The sequence below is a fragment of the Arvicola amphibius genome, chromosome 6 (genome assembly GCF_903992535.2).
Source record: "Arvicola amphibius chromosome 6, mArvAmp1.2, whole genome shotgun sequence".
Classification (NCBI taxonomy): domain Eukaryota; kingdom Metazoa; phylum Chordata; class Mammalia; order Rodentia; family Cricetidae; genus Arvicola; species Arvicola amphibius.
In genome coordinates, this window is record NC_052052.2 from 29688887 (window position 1) to 29716489 (window position 27603).

A 27603-nucleotide genomic window follows, 5' to 3' on the forward strand; every position below is an offset into this window, starting at 1 on the left:
CAGACACAAAGACACTGAAAACATTCCAAGATGTGATTGTTCCCCCGGGTTATTAGGGATAATATCAAAAATCTTTCAAATGCGGACAGGAAATAGGAAGGGTTTCTGGTAGAAAACCCTTCGTGTGCTTTTAAAGGATCCTAGCTATCGCTGAAACTTCGTCCCAGGAAGTAATGAGATACAGCAAGTCATATCCTGTAAGGCTGTGTGCCAGGTTGGAGCTGTTTGACTATCGCTTGCCATCAGGAGCTATGCATCGATTTATCATTTGGTTACTCAGAAAATAAGTTCCCACTCTTCGAATTCTCGGAAGCCTAGGGTCTAGGCATGTTGCCTCATCCTCACCTGGGTGACTTAAGTCAATAATACAAAGATGCACAGAATTTTGTGGATGGCAGCTTTAAAATACGACATGGCTTAATCTCTCCTTGATAATTAAGGTAGTTGCAGTGGGGTTAATTTCCTTGTACCATGCACCACTGTATCTAGACTTGTTAGGTGAGGAGTGGGGGCCAGTGGTCGGTGTCTCCCAAGAACTTCAGATAGGTTGGTTAGTGAAAAGGGTGATATCAGTGACCTCTGCACCAGCCCTGAAGAGTGCTATGTCTTACACAGAATGTCACTGTTCTAGCTAAAGGCAAAGCTTGCCAAGTTACGGCCGCTAAGATCCTTCCTGACTATAAAAGCATTTGCGTTATGTGATTCCGGTTCAGCACTTTCTAGAAGTGCTTTTTTTTGTCAATCAGGTCACCTGTATTTGGGCTCTGCCCATGTTAATGGCTTTAGTGGAACTAGGCCAAGGGAAGGTTTCAGTTCAGTGTGAGTACATTTGTTTTGGGCGTTACTTTCCGCAGATGGAGGGAATGTCGTTTAAGTTGTCATCAACAATGAAAAGCACATGGGTTTCCTTGTGTTTTCTCTGAGAAATTTCTTCTTGACAGGCATTCCTGTAATTCACAGATACAGTTAAATGCAATTTGGATTTTATTTTTTGCTGTTTATTTACTTTTAAGACATGGTCTTGCCATGCAGCTCTGTCTGCCCTGAACCCACTGTGTAGCCCAGACTGGCCTTGATCTGTAGCAGTTATCTCTCTCTGTTTCTGTTTGGTTTGTTTTTTTTTTTTGTTTGTTTGTTTTGTTTTTTTTTTTTGAGACAGGGACTCCCTGCCTGTCCTGGAACTCACTCTGTAGACCAGGCAGGCTTCAGATTTAGAGACCTGCTTGCCCCAGCCTCTCATTGCGGGGTTAAAGGTGTGCGCCACCACTGCCTGGCTGGTGGTAGTTCTCTTACCTGAGCCTCCTAACTGTTGAGGTCACTTGAATGATCCACCACATCTGGCATATGTATATGTATAAACACACACACATTTGTTTGTTTTGTTTTTTAAAGACGGGATTTTTCTATGTAGCCCTCACTGTCCTGAAACTAGCTCTGTAGACCAGGCTGGCCTCGAACTCACAGAGATCCACCTGCCTCTCTTTCCCAAGTGCTGGGATTAAAAGTGTATGTCACCACACCTAGCTAGATATATATTTTAATTAAATAAGTAAGTAAATAATTTCGAGGAGGTTGAGACAGAGTTTCACATAGTTCAGGCTGGTCTTGAACTCCCTACGTAGCAGAGGATGCCTTGACTTCTGGGTCACACTGTAACCTCCTCCCATACAGGAGCTTAGGCAGCTAGCTTTGTAATTTGGTATTTGAGATATTTGACTTTTCCCCAGAATACCAGTTCTTTTCAACCAGGCCACCTGGGCTTTAAAGGTACATCTTAAAGCACACCCGCGCCTCTGTAGAGCTTCGTGTTGTATAGTTGTAATTATCTCTCACTGTGTTTGACTCTTCCCTTTCTCAAACCTTCTCCTTCCCTACCCCACTCTTCTGGATCCTGTATTCCCCACAGGCTTTGTGAACGCTGGTCCGTGATGGCTGAACGACAGGCCCTTCCCCAGTGGAAAGCCCCAGAGATGAGCAAATTCTCCTTCAGCTGTGGCCATCCAGCAGTGTAAGGTTGCTGGGGGGGTTCTCACAGTTTGTCAACTCTCCCTCTTGTGTGGCCGAAACCTGCCTCAGTTTCCACTTTGCAAACTTGTGGCTTGCAGAAGAATAGGATTCTCTATTGTTTCTTCTTTTCATTGATGATGATCGTAGTCTTTGGGCAGTTTTTTCATCCCAGGTTGGTTTTAGATGCATAGAGAATACAGTTTTAAAACGCACTTTGTTGATTTTTTTTTCCTTTTCGTTTAAAAAAAAAATCAACTCAGTTTTTACAGGAAGTTTCTTAGTCCTAAACTGGATCCTTTTGACTTCCTTCCATTGTTTTTCTCACCCCCACCTGAATGAATGTGTGATGGTCCCATTTGGTGGTGAACTGAAAATAGGAAAGGACTCAGGAGGGCGGGAAGCTGCTTTCTCTGGGGATAGTGTCCCAGCACAGTGATGCAGCAAGGAGAGCATCTTTGCCTCTCCTCTCCTTTGCACAGAGATCTGTTGTCTTAGTTTGCTCTCCTTTGCTGGGAGAAACACCATGACCGAAAGCAACTCGGGAAGGAAAGGGTTGATCTGATTATAGCCTGTCATTGAGGACATCACAGAAGGAAGGAACTCAAGCAAAGGGGGAAGTGGGGCCTGAGGAGAGCAGCTCACTGCCTTGCTTCCAGGCTCACATTCAGCCACCTTTCTTGTACTTTTTCTTGTACTCCCCTGGACCACCTGCCTAGAGGTGGCACTGCCCACTCTGGGCTGGATCCTGGCACATCAATCCACAATCAAGAAAATAATCAACAGGCATGCCCACAGACTGACCAATCTGCTGAGGCATTTCCTCAATTGAGGTTCCCTCCTGCCACATGACTCTAGTTTGTGTCAAGTTAACAGAAACCAACCAGCACACTGTCTTTTGCAACAGTTGCTAGTGAAGGCACGACTGTAAATCCCCAGCCTCTCCAGAGTAGCCATCTGTCACTGTGGGTTTGTGTGCGAATCCTACTGTGTTTCTTCACCTTGTTTACCCAAGTGCACACAGCTGACGTTGTTTTTAACTCCTTCCTCTTTTCTTATCTGACGGAAGTCCCCGAGTGTGCAGATTTAGAAATGAGCTCTCTGGCATTTCTGGCCATGACTTGAAAGAATTTGCTTTATTAGCACATTGATAGTTGCTTTAGCTCTTAAGCTATTTGGTTTGGTGTGGTTGATTTGTTTTTTCGAGACAGGGTTTTTCTGTGTATCCCTGGCTGTCTTGGAGCTCACTTTATAGGCCAAGCTGGCCTCAAACTAAGAGGACTGCCTGTGTTTGCCACCTCCAAGTGCTGGGACTAAAGATGTACACCAGCACACCTGGCAGTTCTTAGCTTTTGAAAAATGATTTCTTATGAGAACTTTCTATATAGACCTCAAGGTCTTAAGCCTGCAGCCTGTAGCCTCTGGGTTTGTGTTGCTGATACTTTAGCTTGTGTGGTATCTGACACAAGTTCTTAGAAGAGAGCTAGCAAGGACCCCATCCTTCCCAGTCTGCCAACAGCAGAGCCATGGGAAACCAGTTTTAGTGTGACAGCCGACTAGATAAAGAAAAAAATTGGAAAGATTCGGCCAGGCTCTCATGCCGGCTTCAGAGTGTTTACTCAGAGTAGCCGTTTGGCACAGGATTTGGCTTTGTCACTCTGAAAGTGGGCATGGGGACTTTGGCAAGAGGAATTGCTGCAGACAGGGGAAATCTAAGAAAAGGTCTTTCCTGTAATGGGGCTGCTGTGTGTTTCCAGCTCAGACAAGAGAGCAAGGTGCATCTTTAAATGAAGCTTTGGAGCCAGAGCCAGGAGGGTGCATTTTAGTTCCATTGAGTGTCTTCCTTGGTCCTCAGCCTTGTCTGAACAGAAGCAGCTTGGCACAAATGACTCCAATCGAGGGTCTACATTATGGCAGAGTAAAAATAGATCCTTGTTAGACTGCGCATGTATTTAAGGGGGAGGGGAAGACTTGTTGCCATGGGAACAGACTCCTAGAGCAGGTTTTTTTTTTATTATTTAATCTTATGAGATTCATGGAGTGGGGAGGTGTGCTTATTTTCTAAATGTTAGAAGCTGTTGCCTTTAAAAGCAGAGCCGTCTGCTGCCATCTTTCCTTACTATGGCATTTACCTATATATGTGATAAAACAGTTGGAAAGGGAAAAACTGAACCGCGCAAATGATAGTTCCCAGAATTCTCATTGCTCATTATTTACTTGAGTTTGTGCTTCAATTTTTATGACATTATCATTTCATTTAACATTTGTCATGGGTATTTTCATGGCATTAAAACATGTAAATACCTTTGTTTAAAAACATACTCTCTCATGGGAGTATGTCATCTTTTACATAACACTAAGTGTTGGATATTTAAGTTTTCAGTTTTCATCATTACAGACAGTAGTGCAGTGTAAATTTTTGTGCTCTTTCAGGCTGATGAGTAATTCACATGTTCAGCCCTGAGTAGTCATGGGCCCCTCTAATTTAAAGAAGTTGGGTGGCGTCTCCTGGTTGGAACCATTTGAGAGATGGTCTTGCTGTAGGGGCTGGCATTCTGAAATGCTTCGCTGTGGTAGACGTCTGTTGAGGCAAGGAGTTGGGAGAGCTGGGGAGTCCTGGCTGACCATAGGGCAGCTTTGTGTGTCCCATCACAGTGGGATGGGCCAGCTCACCATGCTCTGCCTATGCGGGAGAGCGTTTTCACACCATGATTAGCCCTTAGGTGTTCAGTCTTCCTTCACTCAACCCCTCTGCTGAGAAGGCAGATTAGAGGCCCTACATTGCTACGACGGGAATGATGATTGCTATAGTTTTTATTTTCAGAGCAAGGGTTTTCCTAGACTATAAACAAAGACAAAGGACAGTGTCTCTGTATGTGCATAGTGCTGAGTACTGTCTGGCAGTGTCTCTGTGCCCACCACACAGTTGTTCTGCTACTGTGTGTTCAGATCTTACTCTTTTGGTTCCTAACAGTCCCCTTCACACTGTGACATTCTAGGAAGCCGAGAGGTGAATCTCGTGACTGCTTTGTGGCGTTGCTTCTTTGCAGCGTTTCATTTGTGTGCTCCTGGCATCTGTGCCATGTGAAAGCTGGGACCAGTCACGAAGCCGAACCGTTGCCCTCTCTCTGTAGGAGGTTCAGTGTGAGGCATCATCTGGGGGAAATGTAGCAAGGGGTGTAAAACCTGAAGCTGAAATAGCAGTCCTTTAGCCTTTTTGTGGGACGGGGTAAATATTTAGATACTGTTCTAGTGAAATTATAACCTTGTAGCAGTTCTAGGAGCTCTCAGTCCCCACTGGAACAGGTTTGCTTAGCTGAAGAACCTTCCTTTGGCTCTTGGGAAGCTGTGATTATTATTCTAGAGACCTGCCCTGCTCTCTGCATACAGATCCATGTGCAGCCTTCTCTGCAGGGCTGGCTTCTTTGCCCTGCCCCATGCCAAGTCTTTCCATATGTATAGCTCATACTTGCTTCTGATGTCCTAGCTTTGAAACATCGTGATGGGTCGTCTCTGTGAAAGGGCAGACCCCCACTTTCTGATCACCTTTCAGGCAGGGCTGTTTCGGTGATGAGCATTCAGCATGTCACTGGACTAGCCATTTGTACTTTGATCCCAGGGTTGGTTTCTGTGCTACTGTTTGTTTAGGAAGCTGTCTAACTTGTGTAGATATGGCTGTGATCGGTAAATGGCCCTGCCTTTCTATGTGTCTGCCGCTCGTTGGTCTCCTCTGATGTGTGGGGAAAGCCACTGTGCTCCTTTTCGGGTCACAGAGCTCATCTGTTGGCTCAGAAGGTTTTGTATAGAGCCGCTGCCTGGTGAAAAGCCCGTGCTTTGCTGGGCATGGCTGAGAGACCCAGTGTGTCACCCTTGTTCTTCTGGGCTTCCTTTTCAGGAAGTGGAGGGGTACGGATGGAAAACCTGAGAATGAGTCTTCACATTCAGTCTCGGATGCTCCACTTCCTAGCTGCACCATCATGTTATAGGGAGAAAGGTACCTGCAGAGTGAGATTAGTTTAGTAACGACTGTTGAGCATCTACCGCTTAGAACACTTCTGATATGTTTAAGGTGTGTAAAGACGATTCTAATTCCAGTTCAGTGGGTGATCCTTCCTGAGTGAGCTTGAACTCTCTCCAGTTTCTTAACTGTGCTTGAACTAGAAAAATCTCTAAGGTTTTAGAATACTATGTTTGTATTAGTCAGCTTTGTCACTATAATGAAAAACCCAAAGTCTAGTGATGGTGGCGCATGCCTTTAATCCCAGCACTCAGGAGGCAGAGGGAGGTGGATCTCTACAAGTTCAAGGCCAGCCTGGTCTACAGAGTGAGTTCTGGGACAGCCAGGGCTATACAGAGAAACCCTTTCTCAAAATAAACAAACAAAACTAATAAAAGAAAAGAAAAGAAGAGAAAAGAAAAGAAAAGAAAAATCCAAGGCAGTTACATTATAAAGAACAAAGGCTTGGGGTGGCAGGGGTACTGTTAAGAGCACTATCTGTTTTTGCAGAGGTCCCAGGTTCAGTTCTCAGTGCCCACATGGCAGCTTACACCCAACTGTCTGTAACTCCAGTAACAAGCGATCTAACACCCTCTTCTGACCTCCATGGGCATACATGCATACATACATGCACGCAGGCAAAATCCACATACACATAAAAGAAATGTGTCTAAAATAGTTTTTAAAAAAGAGAAAGCTTTGTTTTGATTCGTGTTTCTGGAGGGTTCCTCCAAGACAAAGGCAGTACATCATGCCTGGAGCACGCGGTTTGGCCAAACTAGGAAGCAACATAGAGGATGAGTCTAGGGTCTCACAACCCTCTCTGATGGCAGACACCCAGTTATTTGAAGACTTCTCATAAAGCCCCACTTCTCAGTGCTACACCATCTCCCTGGGACCAAACTTTTGACATATGGGCCTATAGAATACCCATGCAAGCTACAATCCACTCTAAATGCCTGTCTGTCACAGAACAAGAGAAGACTGTTCTGCAGAATTGTGTTTTTCTCTCTTACCTGTTCCAAAGTGAAGACTTAAGACTGATTCCTCAAGCCCGGTGGTGGTGGCGCACGCCTTTAATCCCAGCACTTGGAGGCAGAGTCAGGCAGATCTCTATGAGTTCGAGGCCAGCCTGGTCTACAAGAGCTAGTTCCAGGATAGGCTCCAAAACTACAGAGAAACCCTGTCTCAAAAAAAAAAAAAAAAAAAAAAAAAAAAAAAAAAGACTGATTCCTCTAGAGCAGCGTTCTTGACCTCAGTACTATTGACATTTTGGTAATTCCTTGTGGGGATTGCCCTGTGTATTTTGGGTTTTTTTTTTTTTATCAGCATTCCTTGGCCTCTAGATGCCTAGCATGTTTCTACTTCCTGCCAGTTGTGACAGCCAAAAATTTCTAGAGGCTTTTTTTTTTTTTTTTTTTTTTTTTTTTGGTTTTGGTTTTGCGAGACAGGGTTTCTCTGCAGCTTTAGAGCCTGTCCTGGAGCTAGCTCTTGTAGACCAGGCTGGTCTCAAACTCACAGAGATCTGCCTGCCTCTGCCTCCCGAGTGCTTGGATTAAAGGCGTGCGCCACCACCGCCCGGCCCTAGAGGCATTTCTTTAAAGTAGAAATTGCTTTGGTTGGGAAACATAGGTCTGGAGGGACTCATTGGATGTGGGTGGGGTTACTGTCAATTGTCTTGTTCCTCTGCTTCCTCTTACCTGTATTATCAGCAAGTTTGAATTATGTGGAGGGACTTTAGTGATTATACCAAGTTTTGAAATACAGCTGCAGCTAGCTGGCTTTGAGGTGGTTATGTAGTTATCGGCTTAGCAGTCCCTCCCTGCTTATCTGCTGTTAGTGGCTGGTTGAGGTAGTGGTTGGCATGCATGAAAGCATTTCTTCGTAGAGACGATCAAGTCAGCAGTGTGAGTCACGGATCAGGACTGGGTCCTGTGTGAGAATCCAGTGTTGTGACAGTTAGCCCTTCAGCTACCCAAGGAAGAAATTAGCTTGTCATCGTTGGGTAGTGGGAGAGGAATCTATCCTATGGATAGAGGATGAAGAGCAACTCATGGCTCAGTTTCAATATTGTCTTTCTTCAGTGGCTTATTCCAAAAAATTGTGCCCTCCCTCCTGGTGGGAATGCTCCACCAGTCTGCCGCTCTTCCTTGAGATGATGATTGAACTGAGGACTTCCAGAGGTATTGACCCTAAGAAGTGGAACTTTTCTGCTTGTTAACAGTTGCTATAAAATGTCAGTTTAGGACTAACATTGGGTTTGTTCCCATCGGCTCTGAATTTAGTCTTCACTGCTCAGTTCAGAATTGTGTACTGTACAGGAGACCGTGTTCTGTGTTATCCTCACAGGGATGCGCTGGGATGCCAGTACCATGATTCTGACACTTGAGCCTGTGTTAGTTTCTGTGCTGGGATTCTGGCAGGCTTTGCTTCTAGTCCAGCTGAGCCTTTGCTGGAGTAATTGCCCACATGGAGCCTTCAAGCCAAACACAATCGTTTGTACTGAGATAGTCTCACTGTTTGGCTCCTCATGAAGTAACCGCCTTCCTGCCCTTCATGAAAGCAGCTATTTTTTGTCCCCCCTCCCCTTTACAGAGAAGCATGTCTCAGCCACCACTCTTGTAGCTTATTCATAAATGCTTTAAGGAGGGTCTTTGTATAGAGGGAATTAGCTAGAGTCAAACTCATGGGCTGGCCAAGGGACATGAAACATTGTACTCATCTATTCCTCTGACATTCTATGTGGTGTGTTTAAGTTAACATTATGTCATTCCCCTATAAAATGTCATTTCACAAAAATATCCCTACTAGGTTTTCATCTATTACTATTTTACATGCTTTTTAAAAATGTATATAAATACTTTTTAAAAGTATATGAATATTTTGCCTGTATGTATGTAAGTGTACTGCATACATACCTAATGTCCAAAGAGGCCAGAAGAGGGTGCTGAAACCCTCAGAACTGAGCCCAGGTCCTCTGCACCTGTTCCTAACCACTGGGCCATTTCTCCAGCCCTGTTGTTTGTGCTTTCTTTTACCCCCAAGAGATTTTATTTATTTATGTGTGCTTATGTGCATATTTGTGTGTGTGTGTGCGTGTGTGTGTGTGTGTGTGTGAGAGAGAGAGAGAGAGAGAGAGAGAGAGAGAGAGAGAGAGAGAGCGCACATGTATCGGTGTATGCATGCCATGACACATTCCTGAAGTCATCAGAAGTCAACCTCAGGAGCCCTCGCCTTCCTTCACCTTGCATGCACCATGCTAACTGACCTGTGAGCTCCAGGATTTCTCCATCTCCACTTCCCATCATGCTGCAGAATAGATGTGTGGGATTCAGATGTACTCTACTGTATCCCACTTCACAGGCCTGGGGATTCGAACTCAGGTCGTCATCTCACTTGTACAGCAAATAATTTACTCTTTGAGCCATTTCTCTGGTTAAGAGTTAATTAAATTAGAGCTGGATTGCTTTTTTTAAAAAAAATTATTTATTTATAATATATACAACATTCTGCCTCCATGAATGCCCACATGCCAGAAGAGGGCACCAGATCTCATTACAGATGGTTGTGAGCCACCATGTGGTTGCTGGGAATTGAACTCACGACCTCTGGAAGAGCAGACAGTGCTCTTAACCTCTGAGCCATCTCTCCAGGCCTTTTTTTTTTTTTTTTGAGACAAGGTCTTGTTGTTTGGTCCAACCTGGGCTAAAACTCACAGTTCTCCTGCCTTAACCTCTTGACAACTAGGATTTTGTTGGGGGAGGCTGCTAGTATGTCTCCCAACCTCCCTGATTCGAAATAATCACACAGGGACTATATTGTTTGCAATACTGTTTGGCCAATAGTTTAAGTGTATTGCTAGGTTTTTTCAAGACAAGGTTTCTCTATAGCTTTGGTGCCTTTCCTGGAACTAGCTCTTGTAGACCAGGCTGGCCTTGAACTCACAGAGATCCGCCTGCCTCAGTCTCCTGAGTGCTGGGGATTAAAGGCGTGTGCCACCACCGCCTGGCTTGTTAGCTAGCTCTTATATCCTAAAGTAACCCATCTCCATTAATTTGTGCATCACCACGAGGTCGTGGCCTACTGGTAAAGTTTCAGCAAGCTCCAGGGGAGGTGGCTACATGGCTCCCTTCTGACTCCGCCTATTCTCTCCTCTATCTTCTTGAAACTCCTTCCTTGCCCTATTCTGCTAAGCCAGTGACCAAAACAGCTTTATTCATTAACCAATAAAAGCAACACATAGCAGAAGGACTCCCCACACCAGGATTTCAAGAATAGAGATCAATATCTGGCTCTTTCATTACGTTTTACAATATTCGCTGGGCATGGTGGCACACACCTTTGATTCCAGCACTGGGGAGGCAGAAGAAGGCAGATCTCTGTGAGTTCCAGGACAGCCAATGCTACATAGAACCTGTCTCAAAACAAACAAACAAAACAACAAACAAAACTGACTGTTCTTGGTGCTTTGTAAGTTTAGAGGACTGGTCTCTACTGCAAGTAGCTTTGGGGCTTTCTTGATTGCGAGTCATTCATTCTTACTGACTTCTCAAGATTCTTCAACACAGGCAGGAAATCATTTGACCAGGCTTTTTTCCTTTTTCCTTAAAATAAGTCTGCACTTTATTTAAAAAAAAAATCAGCTGGGCGGTAGTAGCACACGCCTTTAATCACAGCACTTGGGAGGCAGTGGCAAGCGGATCTCTGAGTTCATTGTCAGGTTGGTCTACAGAATGAGTTCCAGGACCGGCTTCAAAGCTACAGAGAAACCCTGTTTCGAGAAACCATGAAAAAAAATTCATAGCAGCACATACCAGAAGAATTTCCCAGGGAAATACCAAGAGACTCGGGCCTTGTCCCATTTTTAGATAGCACCACCACAGCCGTGTATGGCCACCCATCTAGAAAGACTGTTCTTTTCCTCTTGTGCTGGGGGTTAATTTCAAGGCCTTGTGCACAGTGGTTTAAGTTGAGGCATTACTGACATGGAAATTGCTTACATGTGCATGAGTCACACCGTGGTGTTCCCATATGTACAGCTGTAGAGTTTGTGACTGTGACTAGGAACCACCTAGTTTAGTATTTTTGTTAGTGTTGTACTTTAAAATATTAGTGTGTGTGTGTGTGTGTGTGTGTGCGTGCGTGCGTGCGTGTGTGCGTGCGTGCGTGCGTGCGTGCGTGCGTGCGTGCATGCGTGTGTGTGTGTGTGTGTGTGTGTGTGTGTGTGTGCTAGAGATCCATCTCAGGACCTCAAGCATGCACTTTACCAGGGCTACCTCCCTTAAAATCTATTATTATTGCTAGGTGGTGGTGATGCACATCTTTAGTCCCAGCATGTGGGAGGCAGAGGCAAGTGGATCTCTGAGTTCAAGGCCAACCTGATTTACAGAGCAAGTTTCAATACAGCCAGGGCTACACAGAGAAACCTTGTCTTGAAAAACTAAAAAGAAAAAAATATTATTATTTTAAGACACTGTCAAACATAGCTACTCAGGCAGGCCTTGAATTTGCCATGTTCTTGCCTCAGGGGCTGGGATTACAGGATTGCAAGTAGCTAGAATTATAGAACCACACCATGAGGCCTAGCATCTTAATGAATTTTTAGAGGCTAGATTTTAGAGATAATCTAATCTAGGTAAGGAAATAGTTGACAAAGTCACAGAAAGGATTAGTCTATCTTTAGCTCTGTGCATTGCTGGGATCAGGCAGATAACCTCAGGGGTCTGGACTAGCTCAGGGGAGTACTTAGGTTTGCTAGGATTCATGGGGAATTCCTGGTGCTGTTTCCTGGCACTTTGGCTGTTAGAGCCATGGACCTGTATTCCTTTCTGGAATCCTTTCGTGCTTTTCAGTGGAATTTCCTTTTGTGGCCCTCCCTTGCCTGAGCTGAGGAAAGCTCCACAGTTTGTAAGCAAGGCTACCACTTGAGAAAGACGAGGAATCATTCTTCTTTTTTTGCCTAAGACCTCAGTGATTTCTTGACGTTTTAAGTTTTTGTGTTTTGAGAAAAGCGCTGTTGACTGTTGAAATAGGCATGATCTCCATTGAGTATCCTTTCATCTGTGAGTACTGGACAGGGCTCTTTCATTAACCTCCTTTTCCTGTTCCCTGGTACAGGGCAAAGTTGCCTTGCACCTCCACTGACATCAGAGCAATCCAATTACTGCATCTGTTCGTTTATTGATTACCTTGATTAAGTTGACTCAGCTGGCTTGTATTTTGGTTGACTATAAGAAGCACTGCTCTCCCCCTGCTAAAATCTCCTAGCCTCCACCTTTGTCTTGACTATTTCATGTAAATCTAGGAGTGAAGAGCAGCCCTGGGAGATGGAAGTGGTCCAGACAGGTGAATGGAACCCAGCCAGAGCAAGCTTCTCTAGCAGTCTGTGCCATCTAACAGTGGAACCCACTACCTTTTGAGAGGGTCCCTAACTCAGTTGTCACTCCAGAGCCGGATGATTACCTAAAGCAGTGGATCTCAACCTCCCTAATGCTGCACCCCTTTAGTACAGCTCCTCATGTTGTGGTGACCCCCAACCATAAAATTACTTTTTGTTGCTACTTCATAACTGTGATTTTGTTAGTGTTATGAGTCATAAAGTACATATCTGATATGCAGATATCTGATGTGCTACCCCTGTGAAAGGGTCATTTGACTCCCAAAGGTGCCACAACTGCTGGCCTGAAGGGTCTTTATGATTTATAAATTATTTTTCTTTTTCTTTTTTTTTTCTTTTTTTTTTTTTTTGGTTTTTCAAGACAGGGTTTCTCTGCAGCTTTTTTAGAGCCTGTCCTGGAACTAGCTCTTGTAGACCAGGCTGGCCTCGAACTCACAGAGATCCGCCTGCCTCTGCCTCCCGAGTGCTGGGATAAAAGGCGTGCGCCACCACCGCCCGGCAAATTATTTTTATTTTATATGCCTTTTTTGCCTGCATGTATGCATGTATGAAGGCTGATGCATGGGTGCTGGGAATTGAACCTGAAGAGCAGCCAGTGCTCTTAATTGCTGAACCATCTCTCCAGACCTTGTACCTCTAACTTTTGCTTTGTTTTGGTTTTTTGAGACAGGGTTTCTCTGTGTAGCCCTGGCTGTCCTGGAACTCTGTAGCCCAGGTGGCCTCGAACTCACAGATATCTGTCTGCCTCTACCTTCTGAGTACTGGGATTATAGGTGTGTGCCACCACTATCTGGCACCTCTGACTTTTTAACTCCTTAGTGATCTAAGAAATATTTCCATTTTCTTTGTTTCAGACATTTAGGAAATTTAACTTTTATTCTTTTCTTGACTTTGTCCCTGATTGACAGACAGAAAAACAACATTCTGGCCGGGTGGTGTTGGCGCACGCCTTTAATCCCAGCACTTGGGAGACAGAGGCAGGTGGATCTCTATGAGTTTGAAGCCAGCCTGGTCTACAAGAGCTAGTCCCAGGATAGGCTCTAAAGTTACAGAGAAACCCTGTCTCAAACAAACAAAAAAAGAAAAGAAAAAATAAAGAAAAAAAAGAAAAGCAACGTTCTGTTTGTTGCCCAGAGGGAACCAGCAGCTGCTCTTTTCTCTTGCAGGGTATTCTGAGAGCAGAGCTTAACTGAGCAAGCCCTATTTTAGTCTCATGGCTCCTTAAACTGTTTATATTTACAGAAGTTACTGCTTACTGTTGTTTTAGTATAGGGAACTGAATGGATGCCTTTTTGAATAAATAAAAATGGGTGTTTCCTGAGTTCTAATTGATCCTAATAATAAAAACCCAAACCTGGAGTCAGATATCGGGGTAGATGCTGAAGGACCAGAGACAAAGGAGCGAGCCACAGCCAACTCTTGCCTTGCTAACTCCTCAGCTGAAAAAGGGCTCCTGTCTCCTTTCGCCCTAAATTCCTCTCTCCATCCAGCCATACCACTTCCTCTGTCTGTACAGATTTCTGGACCTAACGAATGATATTCAGACAAGCTGTATTTATTAAAGCACAAACAGACTGGTAAACATACCTCTTGCAGCCCCACTTAATTTCTCATATTAATCAAGAAAACTTCCCATAGAGTTACCTATAGGCCAGTCTTATTGGGGCATTTTCTCCATTAAGATTCCCTCTTCCTAGATATGTCTAGATTTGTGCCAAGTTGACAAAAACCAACCAGGACATTGTCACATTTAAACCAGTTTTCTGTCCCAGTGCCAGGCTCATGAGCTGTTTTAGCTCATTAACAGCTAATATGCCTATAAGTTTATTATTTCATTTGGCATTTTCATTTCATTTAGCATGTACTTGTATATATACACACAAACACTGCACATATATGTGCACACAAGCCATGGCATACATATGGAGAGAGAAAACAGCTTGGAGAAGTTAGTTCTCTCCATCCATCATGTGGGTTCCTCATCAAACTTAGCAACAAATGCCTTTACTTGCTGAGCCATTTTATACCCTCATTTGGCATTTGTTTTTGTTGTTGTTGTTTTTGTTGTTGTTTTCCAGGACAAGGTTTCTCTGTAGCTTTGGAGCCTGTCCTGGAACTAGCTCTTGTAGACCAGGCTGGCCTCGAACTCAGAGATCCGCCTGCCTCTGCCTCCCGAGTGCTGGGATTAAAGGCGGGCACCACCACCGCCCGGCTGGTTTTTGGTTTTTTGAGACAGGGTTTTAGAGCCTGTCCTGGAACTAGCTCTTGTAGACCAGGCTGGCCTTGAACTCACAGAGATCTGCTTGCTTCTGCCCCTGAGTGCTGGGATTAAACGCGTGCGCCACCACCGCCCGGCTCATTTGGCATCTGTAAAGCCATTAATACTAGTCAAGAAGATGTTAATCTTGTCAGTCTGAATGGATTATGAACTACCTAGGAGATTAGTAAATTTAGGGAAGATTAACTACAGAGGGAAGATGTGTATGTGTGTAGTCTGCCCCACAGACAGTCCGGATGGAATGGGGCCTGTCTGGTGCAGACATTCCCTCTTCTTAACCAGCGTGTGGTGAGCTCTGCTGTCCTCTCCTCACCATGATGAGCTTAGCCTGAAGCTGTGAGCCCACATAAGTGTATTTTATAATTCAATGTATATCATAAACACAAATTTGATTTAAAAGTAAAGGGGGTGGGGGAAGCCAGGTGTAGTAGTGCACACCTCTAATCCTAACTCTGCTGAAGCAGAGGAGGAAGGATTGCTACAAGTTTGAGGCCAGCTAGGGAAGAGCAAAACCAACCCTTAGTGTTGTGCTCCATCGGGACACACGTGTGAATCCACTGACTGGCTGGCTCTTCAGTGGAGGTGAATGGGAAATGTGTTCTAGAACCCTCATTCTGTACCATGTTCTTATGTGCACTTGTTATTTACTGTTCCTCTCTGTTCTAGGCGATTGGAGGTAGATGTTGTACACATTTTATAGATGGGGAGACTGAGGCCTGGGATGTAGAAGTCTCTGAAGGTCATATGTGTAATCACTGATGGGAGTCACATTCAAACCTAGGCCTTTTCTGAGCTCTACTCCTAGCCCACAAGTATCTTTTGTCTCTTCCCCATTACACGGTCTCCTATGGATTATGCAGTTGGGGACCAGGAAGTCTAGTTGCTGAAAACTCAGAACTCAGGCTGCAGGGCAGTGGCTGAGCTCTTGGTTGACTCAGGTTTGGGGAGGGTGGGTGACGGAGAGACTGAGTGAGGTAGGAAGGAGAGGTGTCACTGTTGCACTGGGGAACGTGGGAGAGAAAGAGAAGGCCATCATCTGATTGCTCACTAAAAGGTAGCTGCCTGTATTTCTGTTCTGGGGCCTTTGCAAGGATGTAGACTCATCATCTGGAGAAATCTCACAGTGGTGCTGGTGTCTTAGATGACTGGAAACAGCTTTCTCTCAACTTAGACCTAGGAAGCAGCTAGCCTAGTATTCTTTTCAAAAATCATTATTAATTTACTTATTTATTGTGTGTGTGTGGAGACCAGAGGGCAACTTGTGGGGGTGCGCTCTCTCCTTTCACTGTGTGGATTCCGGGGTTACTCAGCCTCAGCGGCAAGCGCCTTCACCTGCTGAGCTGTCTCGTTTGCCCCATCTTAACTATCTTGGTTTTGAGACTTTAGAATCTAGAACAAAGGAAAAATGCCAAAGAAGCATGAAATATTGATATTTAGTCCCATTGCAAGTTTTAAAACTCATATGGGAATTCTGAAAACCATTCACAAGACCAGAAATTCAGCACCGTGAGAAACCTCGTTTATTTTGCATATGTATGACACACCACTACCAGAAACAAGTATATGAATCATTGTGTGTCTGTTTATGGAACCGGGAGAGACTGAAGATCTTTTAGAAGATAAACCTGAGCCTGGCAAATGAATAGCAATAACCATTCAAGCAGAGAGCACCCTCTGGTGGTGACTAGGAGGATGTGCGCCTCCTGTGCTTTTGTATTTTGTCATGATGAACTTTACCGGAACCAAAATTATATCTTTCCGGTAATAATTTTGGATTCAGATTTTTTTAAGAGTTCCCACAGGATTCTAGAATTTGTTCATGAAAGCGTCTGTGAAAATACACAGGCTGGACAGCTGTCTTCTCCCAGAGAATGGGAGTTTTATTCCAAGCACAGGCCCTGCTAATCTCTGTAGAAAGTCAGTCAGTACTGGAGTCACTTGGACACTTTATCACAACCTCTAATTCTGATACCGTGCTTAGTTTATGCCATCAGTTCCTGAGGAATGACAGAGAAGGAACTATGTCAGAGTTTTCAGTCAGTCTTTGGCAGTTGTCATATAAAAGTGGCTTTTTTCCACATAAAATTATGAGGAGTTTGGGGATTTTCCAGAGATATTATTAGGGAGCAGAGAACTGTCAGGGGATGGGAGATTCTGAAACAGCTTTTTTTTTTTTTTTTTTTTTTTTTTTTTGGTTTTTCGAGACAGGGTTTCTCTGTGGCTTTGGAGCCTGTCCTGGAACTAGCTCTTGTAGACCAGGCTGGTTTCGAACTCACAGAAATCCGCCTGCCTCTGCCTCCCGAGTGCTGGGATTAAAGGCGTGCGCCACCACCGCCCGGCTGAAACAGCTTTTAAAAATTCACATCTGAGATTTCTCTTTTGTACCAATAACCATTCAAATAATTACATTATTTGGTAATTCTGAATCTAGATAATTCTGAAGTTGGGTAAAATGGGGACACCAGGCCAGGGGAGAGGATCTTGTTAGGTTACTGTGGATGCCAGGGGAGAGGATCTTGTTAGGTTACTGTGGATGCATATTTCATAGGCTGGAGGAGAGGAGAGGATTACAGCGTTTTCAGTTTCAACATGAGCCTGGCAGGCCTGCAATGTGAGTATCCTTGTCCCTAGGAGAAAGCTGAATCCAGGCCCCGCACCTTCACAGTGTCTTCCCTGTTGGTGTGAAGTCCAGGCTGGAGAGAATGTGACATGGTTTTCCACCACTCTATTGGTGGTGTTCTTCATACAAGTAACAACGTACAGTAGCATGCATTTTAGCACTCATTAGACACTGAAAGCCTGTCCTGTGTCTGCACATTGCCTAGTTCCATGTAGATTCGATGTCTGCAACTGGCAAGTCATAGTCAGAAAACAGATCTGTAATTGCCAGGAACTGGGAGCTAAGGGTGGCTGGGGAGGGGTTCAGAGTGCCTGCCAGTAGGTTTGGGGCTTGAGTGATCGAACTGTTCTGGAATTAGACTGGTGGTCACCGCACAGCTCTGCAAACTGTTTAGGCTGAAAATCAAACATTGATCCATAGGAATGAATAAAGTCAAGATTGCAGTAAAGTCTCTCTCATTTGATTTTAGCAGAGATGTTGCTTGATAATCTCAGTAGCACAGATGGGCGGGGACATTCTCATAATTTGTACTTGATTGCCCTGTCTCTATCTTCATAGGGCCACGATGGGCCTCCTGGAACATTGGCGTGTTTATCTGCATTCGGTGTGCTGGAATCCACAGGAATCTGGGGGTACATATATCCAGGGTAAAATCAGTGAACCTCGACCAGTGGACTCAGGAACAGATCCAGGTACGAGCACAATGGAGGGCCAGATTCTCTTACCGCTCCCCAGTAAGAATAGTTTCAGGAGAACTCTAAACTGATTCTGGAGGGAAGGAGAAGGGAAGAGGGAAATTTAGTTTCAAACACATTTGTCAAATTCTAATTTTGTTTATTTGGAATGTACAGAGATCTCCCTGTCTTTACCCCTTGGGTGCTGGAATTAAAAGCCTGTGCCACCACACCCAACAAATTGTTATTTTCGTTGTTGCTTTGAGACAAGCAGGCCTCTAACTCTTTCTGCACTTAGCTTATCCTCCCAAGTACTGAGATTGCACGTGTGTCTTTCTTGTCTCAAGACACCTGTGGTGATTTAGGATTTTTGGTATTTACGGATACATTTGTAGTCTTATTTTTATTTATTTATTGTCTTTTTCAAGACAGGGTTTCTCTGTAGCTTTGGAGCCTGTCCTGAAACTAACTCTTATAGATCAGGCTGGCCTCAAACTCACAGAGATCCGCCTGCCTCTGCCTCCTGAGTGCTGGGATTAAAGGCGTGCGCCACTACTGCCCGGCCACATTTGTAGTTTTAGATGTAGGCAGTCATTTGAACACAGGGCTGAGGGTGTAGCTCAGTGAGGGCGTGTTTGCCTAGCCTGAAGGAAGTTTGCTGGGTTTGATCCCCAGCACTAAGAATAAAAAACCCAAATCCTTCTAAACCGTAGACTACTCATTTCTTCCTTGTTCTGGAGATTGAACCAGGGCCTCATAACCTAGGCAGATACTGTGAGCTGTGCATCTGAGCTGTACTTCCAGCCTTAGAGTGATGCTATACTCTAAAATGCAGTGTAAATCTTGCATGCTGTTAGCTTGGTGGGCTGGGAGTGGCACATAAATTAATGCTGCCGGATGGCCTGAGATCTCCTTTATGTAGCTTCATTGTTCTCTATTTTCTTCCTATATTGAGACACTTTATTGAAGTCATTTTATTTTCTTTTTGGGCAAAGACATCAAGGAAGGAGGATCCAAAGAAAACCACTTGCTAGAAGTTAATGGTAGAGATCAGAGGTCTAGTTTTATTTGTGTCTGAAGAGGCATTAGAAATGACCTCAGACTGTATTTACAGACCATTGTAGTCTAAATGATGAATAACATTTTTTTCTAGTTTTATTTCTGTTGCTGTGATAAAACACCTTGACCAAAAACAACAAAGAACAAAGAAAAGGTTTATTTGGCTTATAACTTTAGGTTACAAGCCACTACTTTGGGTATGTCCCGGCAGGAACTTGAGCAGCTAGTCGCTTCACACCAACAGAGCAGAGGCACAAATGCATGCTGCTCTTCATCCAGCTTTTGCCTCTTATACTGTTCGGAAACCTCTGCCTAGAGGATGCTCTGGCCCACAGTGGGCTTGGTCTTTCTACATCATTAACAATCAAGACAATCTTCCACAGGCATGCCCACAGGCAAATCAGAACTAGATAATTCCTCAACTAAGACTATTTTCCCAGCTGATTCTAGGTTGTATTAAGTTGATAGTTAAACCTAACCAGCACGAGAATCTATTTAATTGTTTAATGGAAAATATACATTTACTGATAATAGAACTGGATAAGTTAGCTAAAAGTATAAGTTTGGAAGGGCTGAGGATGTAGCTTAGTGGTAGTAGAACATTTCCTACCATGTACAAGGCCCTGAATTCAATTCTCAGCACTGCCAAAAGAAACTTGTATTAACTTAGAATAATAGGACCTATTAGTGCTGGCTCTGTAGTAATTTGATGGGTACCGATGTAGCTTGAGTTTTCAGATGAATTATTACTGAATTATTTGTCTCTTATTAGACACATCTTTCAATTAAAAAGAACAACAGCAACAAAAACTATTCAGGGACTAAGGACACTGACTCCTCTTCAGCACACCCAGACTCCATTCCCAGCACCCATGCGATGGCTCACAAGTGTCTGTAGCTCCAGGCCCGGGGGTCAGATGCCCTCCTCTGGCCTCCTCAGACACATGTGGTGCACAAACATCTATGCTAGAAAAATACCCATACACAGAGGGAAAAAACAAAGAAAAATTAACCTTCAGGGAGGGAAAAGCTGTGGCAACAAATGTTGGGAAACCAGAGCCCAGAAGTTTCGGTCTTGGTTCCGCCACTGGCCGCTCTCTGAAGTTAGCTCTTCGCAGAGGAACTGGGAGAGATGATCACACTCTGCTCTCACCTGCTCTTTGTTCTCTTTACTTCAGTGCATGCAAGAGATGGGGAACGGAAAGGCAAACCGACTCTACGAAGCCTACCTTCCTGAGACCTTCCGGCGGCCGCAGATAGACCCGTATCTTTTCTGGAGCATAGCTGAGTGCAGCTTGGATGTTTGGGAGGAGCCAGGCATCTCTGCATGGATTAGCCGAAAACTTTGGCTTTTTTTTTCCTCCTTCACCCGAGACAGAAAAGGCACTTGCGTACTGATGCTGCGATTGTCATATATGTCCCATAGGGAATTCTCCCATAGAGTGACAGCTCCAATAGTTTCTTTCTTTCTTTCTTTCTTTCTTTCTTTCTTTCTTTCTTTCTTTCTTTCTTTCTTTTTTTCTTTTTCTTTTTTTTTTTTTTTTTAATTCGAGACAGGGTTTCCCTGTAGTTTCTAGAGCCTGTCCTGGAACTAGCTCTTGTAGACCAGGCTGGCCTCGAACTCAGAGATCCGCCTGCCTCTGCCTCCCGAGTGCTGGGATTAAAGGCATGTGCCACCACCGCCCGGCTCCAATAGTTTCTGAATCTCTGAAACTAATGTTTGATGGAAAGAATGCTTTGCTCTGTTAAACCCTGGCAATCAGCAAAACTGGCACTCATTTTTACTGTTTTTTAAAATAGCTTGTATGAAAGTATTGACTGTTTTGACTAGTTTATCCATATTGTTATTCCTCCATTCCCTCAGCAAGGCCTGACAAACATAGAACAAACCAATTTGAAGGTGATGTTCCTCAAGGGGCACTTTGCAGATTTCCTCTTTAGGGTTTGACTTTGGCTGTTGGACCCTGTTAAGTGACAGAGACCCAGCAATCAAAATCTGGCCATGGGGCCTAAGCTTGTTTTGGAGAGGCCTTTAGGTACCTTTGAACTCTGTTGATCAGGAGCCTTAAAATCACCACTGGCTGTTTCCTCTGCAATCTACAGCAGCTACAGATGCCACGCCTTCAGTGAAGGTCAGTTCCACCTGCTGTCAGCAGTCCAAAAGGAAACCAGGAAATGGTAACTGCCTGCAGTAACCTTGAAGGATTGAAGGAGTGATTTCAAGGTTTTGATCAAGGGGAGCTGCACACGAAGAGACAGGAGTCCCTTGGGGAAACCAGGCAGGAAGGAAAGAGGAGATCTTTGCCATGGGGGAAAAATTGGTCTTTCACGTTTCCACTGCTGGAGACACTCTTGATTAGTCCTTAATAAATGTTTGCAGAGCTGTTGAAGGATTTATTCGAGATAAATATGAGAAGAAGAAATATATGGACCGAAGTCTGGACATCAACGCCCTTAGGGTTGGTTGTAAATCTTTCATTTTGTTATACTAGTGGTTTGCTTTTTAATCAGGCCAGGGAAGAATTTGAAAGACTTTCACTTAATAAACAAAATCCCAGTGATGCAGCAAAATGGTCCCAAACAGTCAGTTAATAGATGTGAAAGTAGGCGCCATGGCACTGTACACTTTTAATCCCAGCTGAAACAGGCAATCTCTGTGGATTTGAGGCCAGCCTGGTCTGCATAGTGATTCCAGGCCAGCCAAGGCTACATAGTTAGACCCTGTCTCAAATAAACAAACTAAGGCTACAATAAATAAACAAATAAATGTAAAATTAGGATAAAGCCAGGTGCTGAATATGGAAGACGCTTTGAGCTTACCTTGTGGGCAAGCAGGACAGCTACCAGTGGATTCTCTGCCTTGATGTACGTGGAGAAGTGCTACTGATTCCCAGTTCCAAATTCTTTCCCTTCCTTTTTGAGTGTTTGGGACAGGGTTTCACTATGCAGCTTAGACTGGCCTCAAACTCCTGCCTCTATCTTCAAAGTACTGGGATTGTAGGTATCCTCTATATCTGACTCCAAATTCCTTCTTCTTCTTTTTTCTTTTTCTTTTTTTCTTTTTGGTTTTCCGAGATAGGGTTTCTCTGTAGCTTTGGAGCCTGTCCTGAAACTAGCTCTTGTAGATCATGCTGGCCTTGAACTAACAGAGTTCTGCCTGCCTCTGCCTAGTGCTGGGGCTAAAAGTGTGAGCCACCACCACCCAGCTTCCAAATTCCTTCTTTAAAAACTATTTCTTTATTTAATGTTTTGTGTGTGTGTGTGTGTGTGTGTGTGTGTGTGTGTGTTTGTACACGCAGATGTCATGGTTTGCATGTAGAGGTCAGAAGATGACTTACTGGAGTCACTTCTCTTCTACTACCATATGGGTCCCTGAGAGTGGACTCGGAGATCGTCAGCAAGGCCCCTGCCCACTGAGCCATCTGGCTGGTCCAGATTGTTTTTTAGAGATGGACGTGTTGGGTGTAATAGGTAAAGTAGAATGATATTGTGTGTCTGTGTATGTGTATATTAATAAGTGCACATATACTTCTTGCTGTAAATGAGGCCAAAAGCAGCAAGTCTAGTCATCATCAGTGTTTCCTTCAGTCTGACCAGCATATTCTTCTGCTGTGATGTGCTGATGGCCTGTGTCATCGGACACATCCTTTTTCCCAGGAAGAGTTTCAGAGGGAAATGGATGGGTACCAGTTGTCATGTGTGTTACAATAGTTTCAGGATGTGTGCCCACTATGATGACCAGGGAGGATGATGCAGAGATGACAATCCAGAGCTTCAGTCAGCTTTGGCAAGATCCCTTAGAACAATTGATTTGATAGTCTTAGCACAGACTGTCTTCTAGTTTGTTTGTTTGTTCGTCCTTCATTCCCTCCTTCCCTCCCTTTCTTTCTTTCCTTATGTGTATTGGTGTTTTGCCTGCATGTATGTCTGTGTGGGGAGTGTCAGATCTTATAGTTACAGCTAACAGTTGTTAGCTGCCATTTGGATGCTGGGAATTGAACCTGGGTCCTCTGGAAGAACAGTCAGTGCCCTTAACCACTGAGCCATCTCTCCAGACCCTTATCTTCTAGTTTTTATTCAACTGCTCACTTTCTTTTTTGCATTGCTAGGGATTGAATCCAGGCCTTGTATATACCAGACAAGTACTCTACCTCTGAGCTACATTCCCCAGCCTTTAGGTTTTTATCTTAATGGATGATACAACCGCCAGTGAAATCACTGTTTGCATGGGGCTCCCCAAGCCATTTCATGTAAAAGCCTTCCAGACAGTTAAAGAGTAAGCTAATTGGAATCAGCTGTAGGTGGATGTTTGGCAGTGTATGAGAAGGGCACTCATTACCTGCTGAGTCTCGACAGGCAGGTAAATGCAGGTAGTCCAGGAAGTCGGGGAAGAGGAACTTCTTCCAACTGAATACGAAGAACTCCTCACAGCATCTGGAAAATAAGGCTTGTCAGTTAGTGTACCTGTTCAAGAAAGAATTACATCCCAGAGAGCACCATCAGAAGAATCTAACAGGTCAACAGTCAGCAGCATGAGCTCTGAAGCAGAGGATGAGGGCTCAGTTCCTAGTTCACTGCAGACAGCTCGCAATTGCCTGGAGCCCCAGTCCCATGGGATCCAACACCTGCCTTTGGCCTCTGTAGGCTTTGCACTCACATGCACAACATACCTCTCTCTACACATAGTGCACATAATTTTAAAATAAAATATTTTAAAAAAGAGTTTAAACCCAAGCAATCCATCTTTTATTTATAGAAAATAAAAACTGTGTTCACTGTGCTGAAGTGTAAACTAAACGAGGGAGTATGGAGAGTGATCCAGAAGATGGAAGGGGGGCTGTGGCAGGAGGCTGTTTATTGAGATTGGATCTTGCTATGTAGCCTAGACTGGCCTGGGACTGACTCTGTAGCCCAGGTTGTCCTTGAATTGGAGATCCTCTGCCCTAACACCTGAGTGTTGGAATCTCAGACCTATTCTACCACGCCCTCCCTTCCTCCCTTTTTTATCTATCTATCTATCTATCTATCTATCTATCTATCTATCTATCTATCTATCTATCTATCTATTTCTGGGACAGTTTCTCTGTGTATCCTTGGCTACCTTGGAACTCTCTCTGTAGATCAAGCTGGCCTCAAACTCAGATCTGATGGCCTCTGCCTCCCCAGCGCTAGGACTATGGATGCATACCACCATGCCCCAATTATTGTTTCTTAAGTTTCATTGCAGGTTATAACTTTATGAAAGTCAAAGAAACTCAGTACTTCTCTCTTTGCCAATATACTTTCTAGAGGTTAGATCATTTTATGCTGTTTTCTTAATGTATAAAAACTGAAGTTTTATTTCATTCCTACAAGCACTAGGTATTACTGTAAATATCTTCTCTGTAAAATGTGTTTTAAATCGAGGACTTTGGTCACAAGGAGACTGAACACTTTTAAATGGGCATTGTATGTGCCTGTGTCCTTCAAATTTTTATTTATTTATGGATATATATATATGTGTGCCTGCTTGTATGCTTATATGTGTGTGCATCATGTGACTTCAGGTATCTGTGTTGTTCAGAAGAGGGCACTGGATCCCCTGAAACTAGAGTTACAGGTGGTTGTGAGCTGCCCAATGTGGGTACTGGAAACAGAACCGAGGTCCTCTACAAGAGCAGCAACTGCTCCACAGAGCATCCCACTAGCCCCCATGTGCCTGTATTTTTAAAGTTATTTTATGATTTTGTTTTCCATTGACATGTTTATTTGATGTTAAAATTGACCAATAGCTTTATATTATAATCTGAAAGAATTCTAAAGTTGCCACTTTAATTATCTTGTCTTATTTTCTTAAGTTTTGTTTCTAATTGTTAATCTTGAAACTAAAGCTTTGCTATGTTTTGTTTGCGACCAAGTCTCACTGTAGCCCAGGTTGAACTCAAACTCAGAGCTAGCTTCCTGCACTATCTCATAAATGCTAGGAGCACAGCTGTCAGCTACTGTGCCTGATTTTCTCTTTCTCTCCTTCCTCCTTCCCTTCCTTCCTTCCTCTCTTCCTCCCTCCCCCCTTCATTCCTTCCTTCTTTCCTTCCTTCCTTCATTTTTTAAGACATTCATTTATCATTTCATTGATTTAAGCCCCAGCAATGCTTAAGCATGCGTGGGCAGCCCGTCTATGGCGGTTCTCTAGCTGTTCCTGTCCTGGGCAGCCCTAGATGTTTGTGTTGTTGTCATAAAGTTCCACAGTCTTGCTTTATGCTGTCTGTCCAGTGTCTTTTGGGCCTTCCTCTTTGCCTTATCCCACGCACTTCTCCAAACAGTGCTATCTTTGGGTATCTACCATCATTCATTCTCATAACATGGCAATTCAGGTTCAACAATTTTTAAGACAATGTCTCCTATAACTCAGGCTGGCCTCAGACTCGCTGTGTAGCCACAGTGGCCTGCCTTAAGTGCAGGCCAGTTTGTGTCACCATGCCCAGCCTCTAGCTTTGTTTCCTGATTTTTAAAAACAGAGATGAAAGGCCGGAGACATGGTCCAGTGGCTAAGACTGCTGGATGCATTTGCAGAGGACCAGAGTTTAAAAGAGAAAAACAAAAAACAAAAAAAAAAAATTCTTTTTTTTTTTTTTTTTTTTTTTTTTTTGGACTGTTGTTTTGATGGTCTTGATCTTTGTTGTATAGTCAAGACTGGTCTCAAACTCAAAATTCTCCTCTCCCCCCCCCCCCACTTCTTCCAAATGATGAGATTATAGGCATTCACCACCATGCCTGTCTTTAGTACTCATTTTTTATATTTCTTTGGCTTTGTATAGTTATTTATAACACATAGGCGATCCTAAAAAGGGCACAAATGGGTGGCAACTTTTAAATCTCTATAGATAGTCTGTATTATAAATTTCAAGGGTAATGAATGGGTCAGGCTGATGAGAAGAGTGGGTGCTTAAAGTATGCAGTCTCCCTTCAATGTGGAAGCCGGGGAAGGCCAATCAGTGCTTATATTCACACCGAGTTGGTTGAGTTGCTGCATCAGAATCTTAGGGACCTCTGCGATCCTGGTTGCATTTGGATTGTAGCTCCTAAAACGCTGATTGTGCCAATACCAAGACACCCTGTCCTGTAATCTCTTTAGAAAGAGAAGGACAATAAGTGGAAACGAGGGAGCGAGCCCGCTCCAGAGAAGAAGATGGAACCTGTTGTTTTTGAGAAAGTAAAAATGGTAAGTGGGGATCCTCTCACCATGTGGGTGGCCTCGTGTTCTCTTATATGGGGAGGAGGCTGGGTGGCTTTGAAACCATATTGCACTGCTGCACTGGGCCCGAAGGCCCACATGTAACACAGGTCACCTGTTCACCCTCTGCCTGGTGCTCTCTAACATGCTCTGTAGCATCTCCTGTTCTTCTAGCACCCCGCCCCTTCTCCCCTCCCCATTGCCCTCTGTTCCCCTCCCCCTTTCTGAGAGAAGGTCTCACTATGTAGCCCTGGAACTCACAGAGACCTAGTGCTCAGCTATACTGCATCTAGCTTATAGCTACTAGAGGAGGCTAGGTGGAAGCCTGGAAACTGTCTTTCCTCTGAGCAAGGGCATGCTCCCTGACAGTGTGCGGTGGCAATGTGCTGCTTCTAGGCAGATGTTCCCTCTGTGCTCGTCTTGTTAAACCTCTTCTCTCCTCCCTCTGCTGCATTGTGAAGCAGCCCAGAAGTGGGGTCATACCCACCCCTTCCCCGTACGACACTGACTGGTACAGATCCTCTGGGGGCATATAGTTTTCAGAGAAGAGATGGTCTTTGAGGGGGAGGGGTTGAGACAGGGTTTCTTTGTGTAGTTTGGGCTTTCCTAGAACTAATTCTGTAGACCAGGCTAGCCTCAAACTCACAGAGATCCACCTGCCTCTGCCTCCTGAGTGCTGGGATTAAAGGCGTGCGCCAGCACCACCTGGCCTAATTTTTATTCTTGAAAGGCTTATTTGTTTTTTTTTTGTTTTGTTTTGTTTTAAAAAAAATGCGTATCCCTGCAGGCCAGAAGAGGGCACCAAACCTAATTACAGATGGTTGTGAGCCACCATGTGGTTGCTGGGAATTGAACTCAGGACCTCTGGAAGAACAGTCAGTGCTCTTACCTGCTGAGCCATGTCTCCAGCCCCATGTTTTTATCTTATATATGTAAATGTTTACCTGCATGTGTGTGCATGTATATGTGCCACATGTGTGCCTGATGCCTGCGGAGACCAGAAGAGGGCATTATGTCCTCCGGAACTAGAGTTGCCATATGGGTTCTGGAAACTCAACCTGGGTCCTCTTCACAAGCAGCCTGTACTCTTAACCACTGAGCTATTCCCCCAGCCTTTTTTCCCCCTTTCTGTATTTTTACTCTAGCTTAAGGAAAAGTTCTGTACATCATTGTGAAGCTCATCTGTAGACTCAGGTCCATGGCGACTATGATAGAGTAGATTGGGTCTCTGTAAAGTGATGTCCTGTCCATGAAGTAAGATTTTATAAACAAAATGAGAAGTTTGTTGGTTCCTAACTTTTTCTTAATTAAAAAATAAGACTGGGCAGGACATAGTATTGCACACCTTTACTCCAGCACTG

The 27603-nt window shown here is 44.2% G+C and overlaps 1 protein-coding gene across 2 annotated transcripts in view; it reads left to right on the plus strand.

Annotated features, from left to right (window-relative positions):
- Positions 1–27603, plus strand: part of Smap2 (small ArfGAP2) — a 48884-nt gene that overhangs the window by 11565 nt on the left and 9716 nt on the right. For both annotated transcript variants that reach the window (XM_038334219.1, XM_038334221.2), the window contains exons 2-5: positions 17855–17988; positions 20208–20293; positions 21410–21488; positions 26144–26230. In XM_038334219.1, the coding sequence (XP_038190147.1) occupies positions 17855–17988; positions 20208–20293; positions 21410–21488; positions 26144–26230 (386 nt within the window). The remainder of the gene's footprint in view (positions 1–17854; positions 17989–20207; positions 20294–21409; positions 21489–26143; positions 26231–27603) is intronic.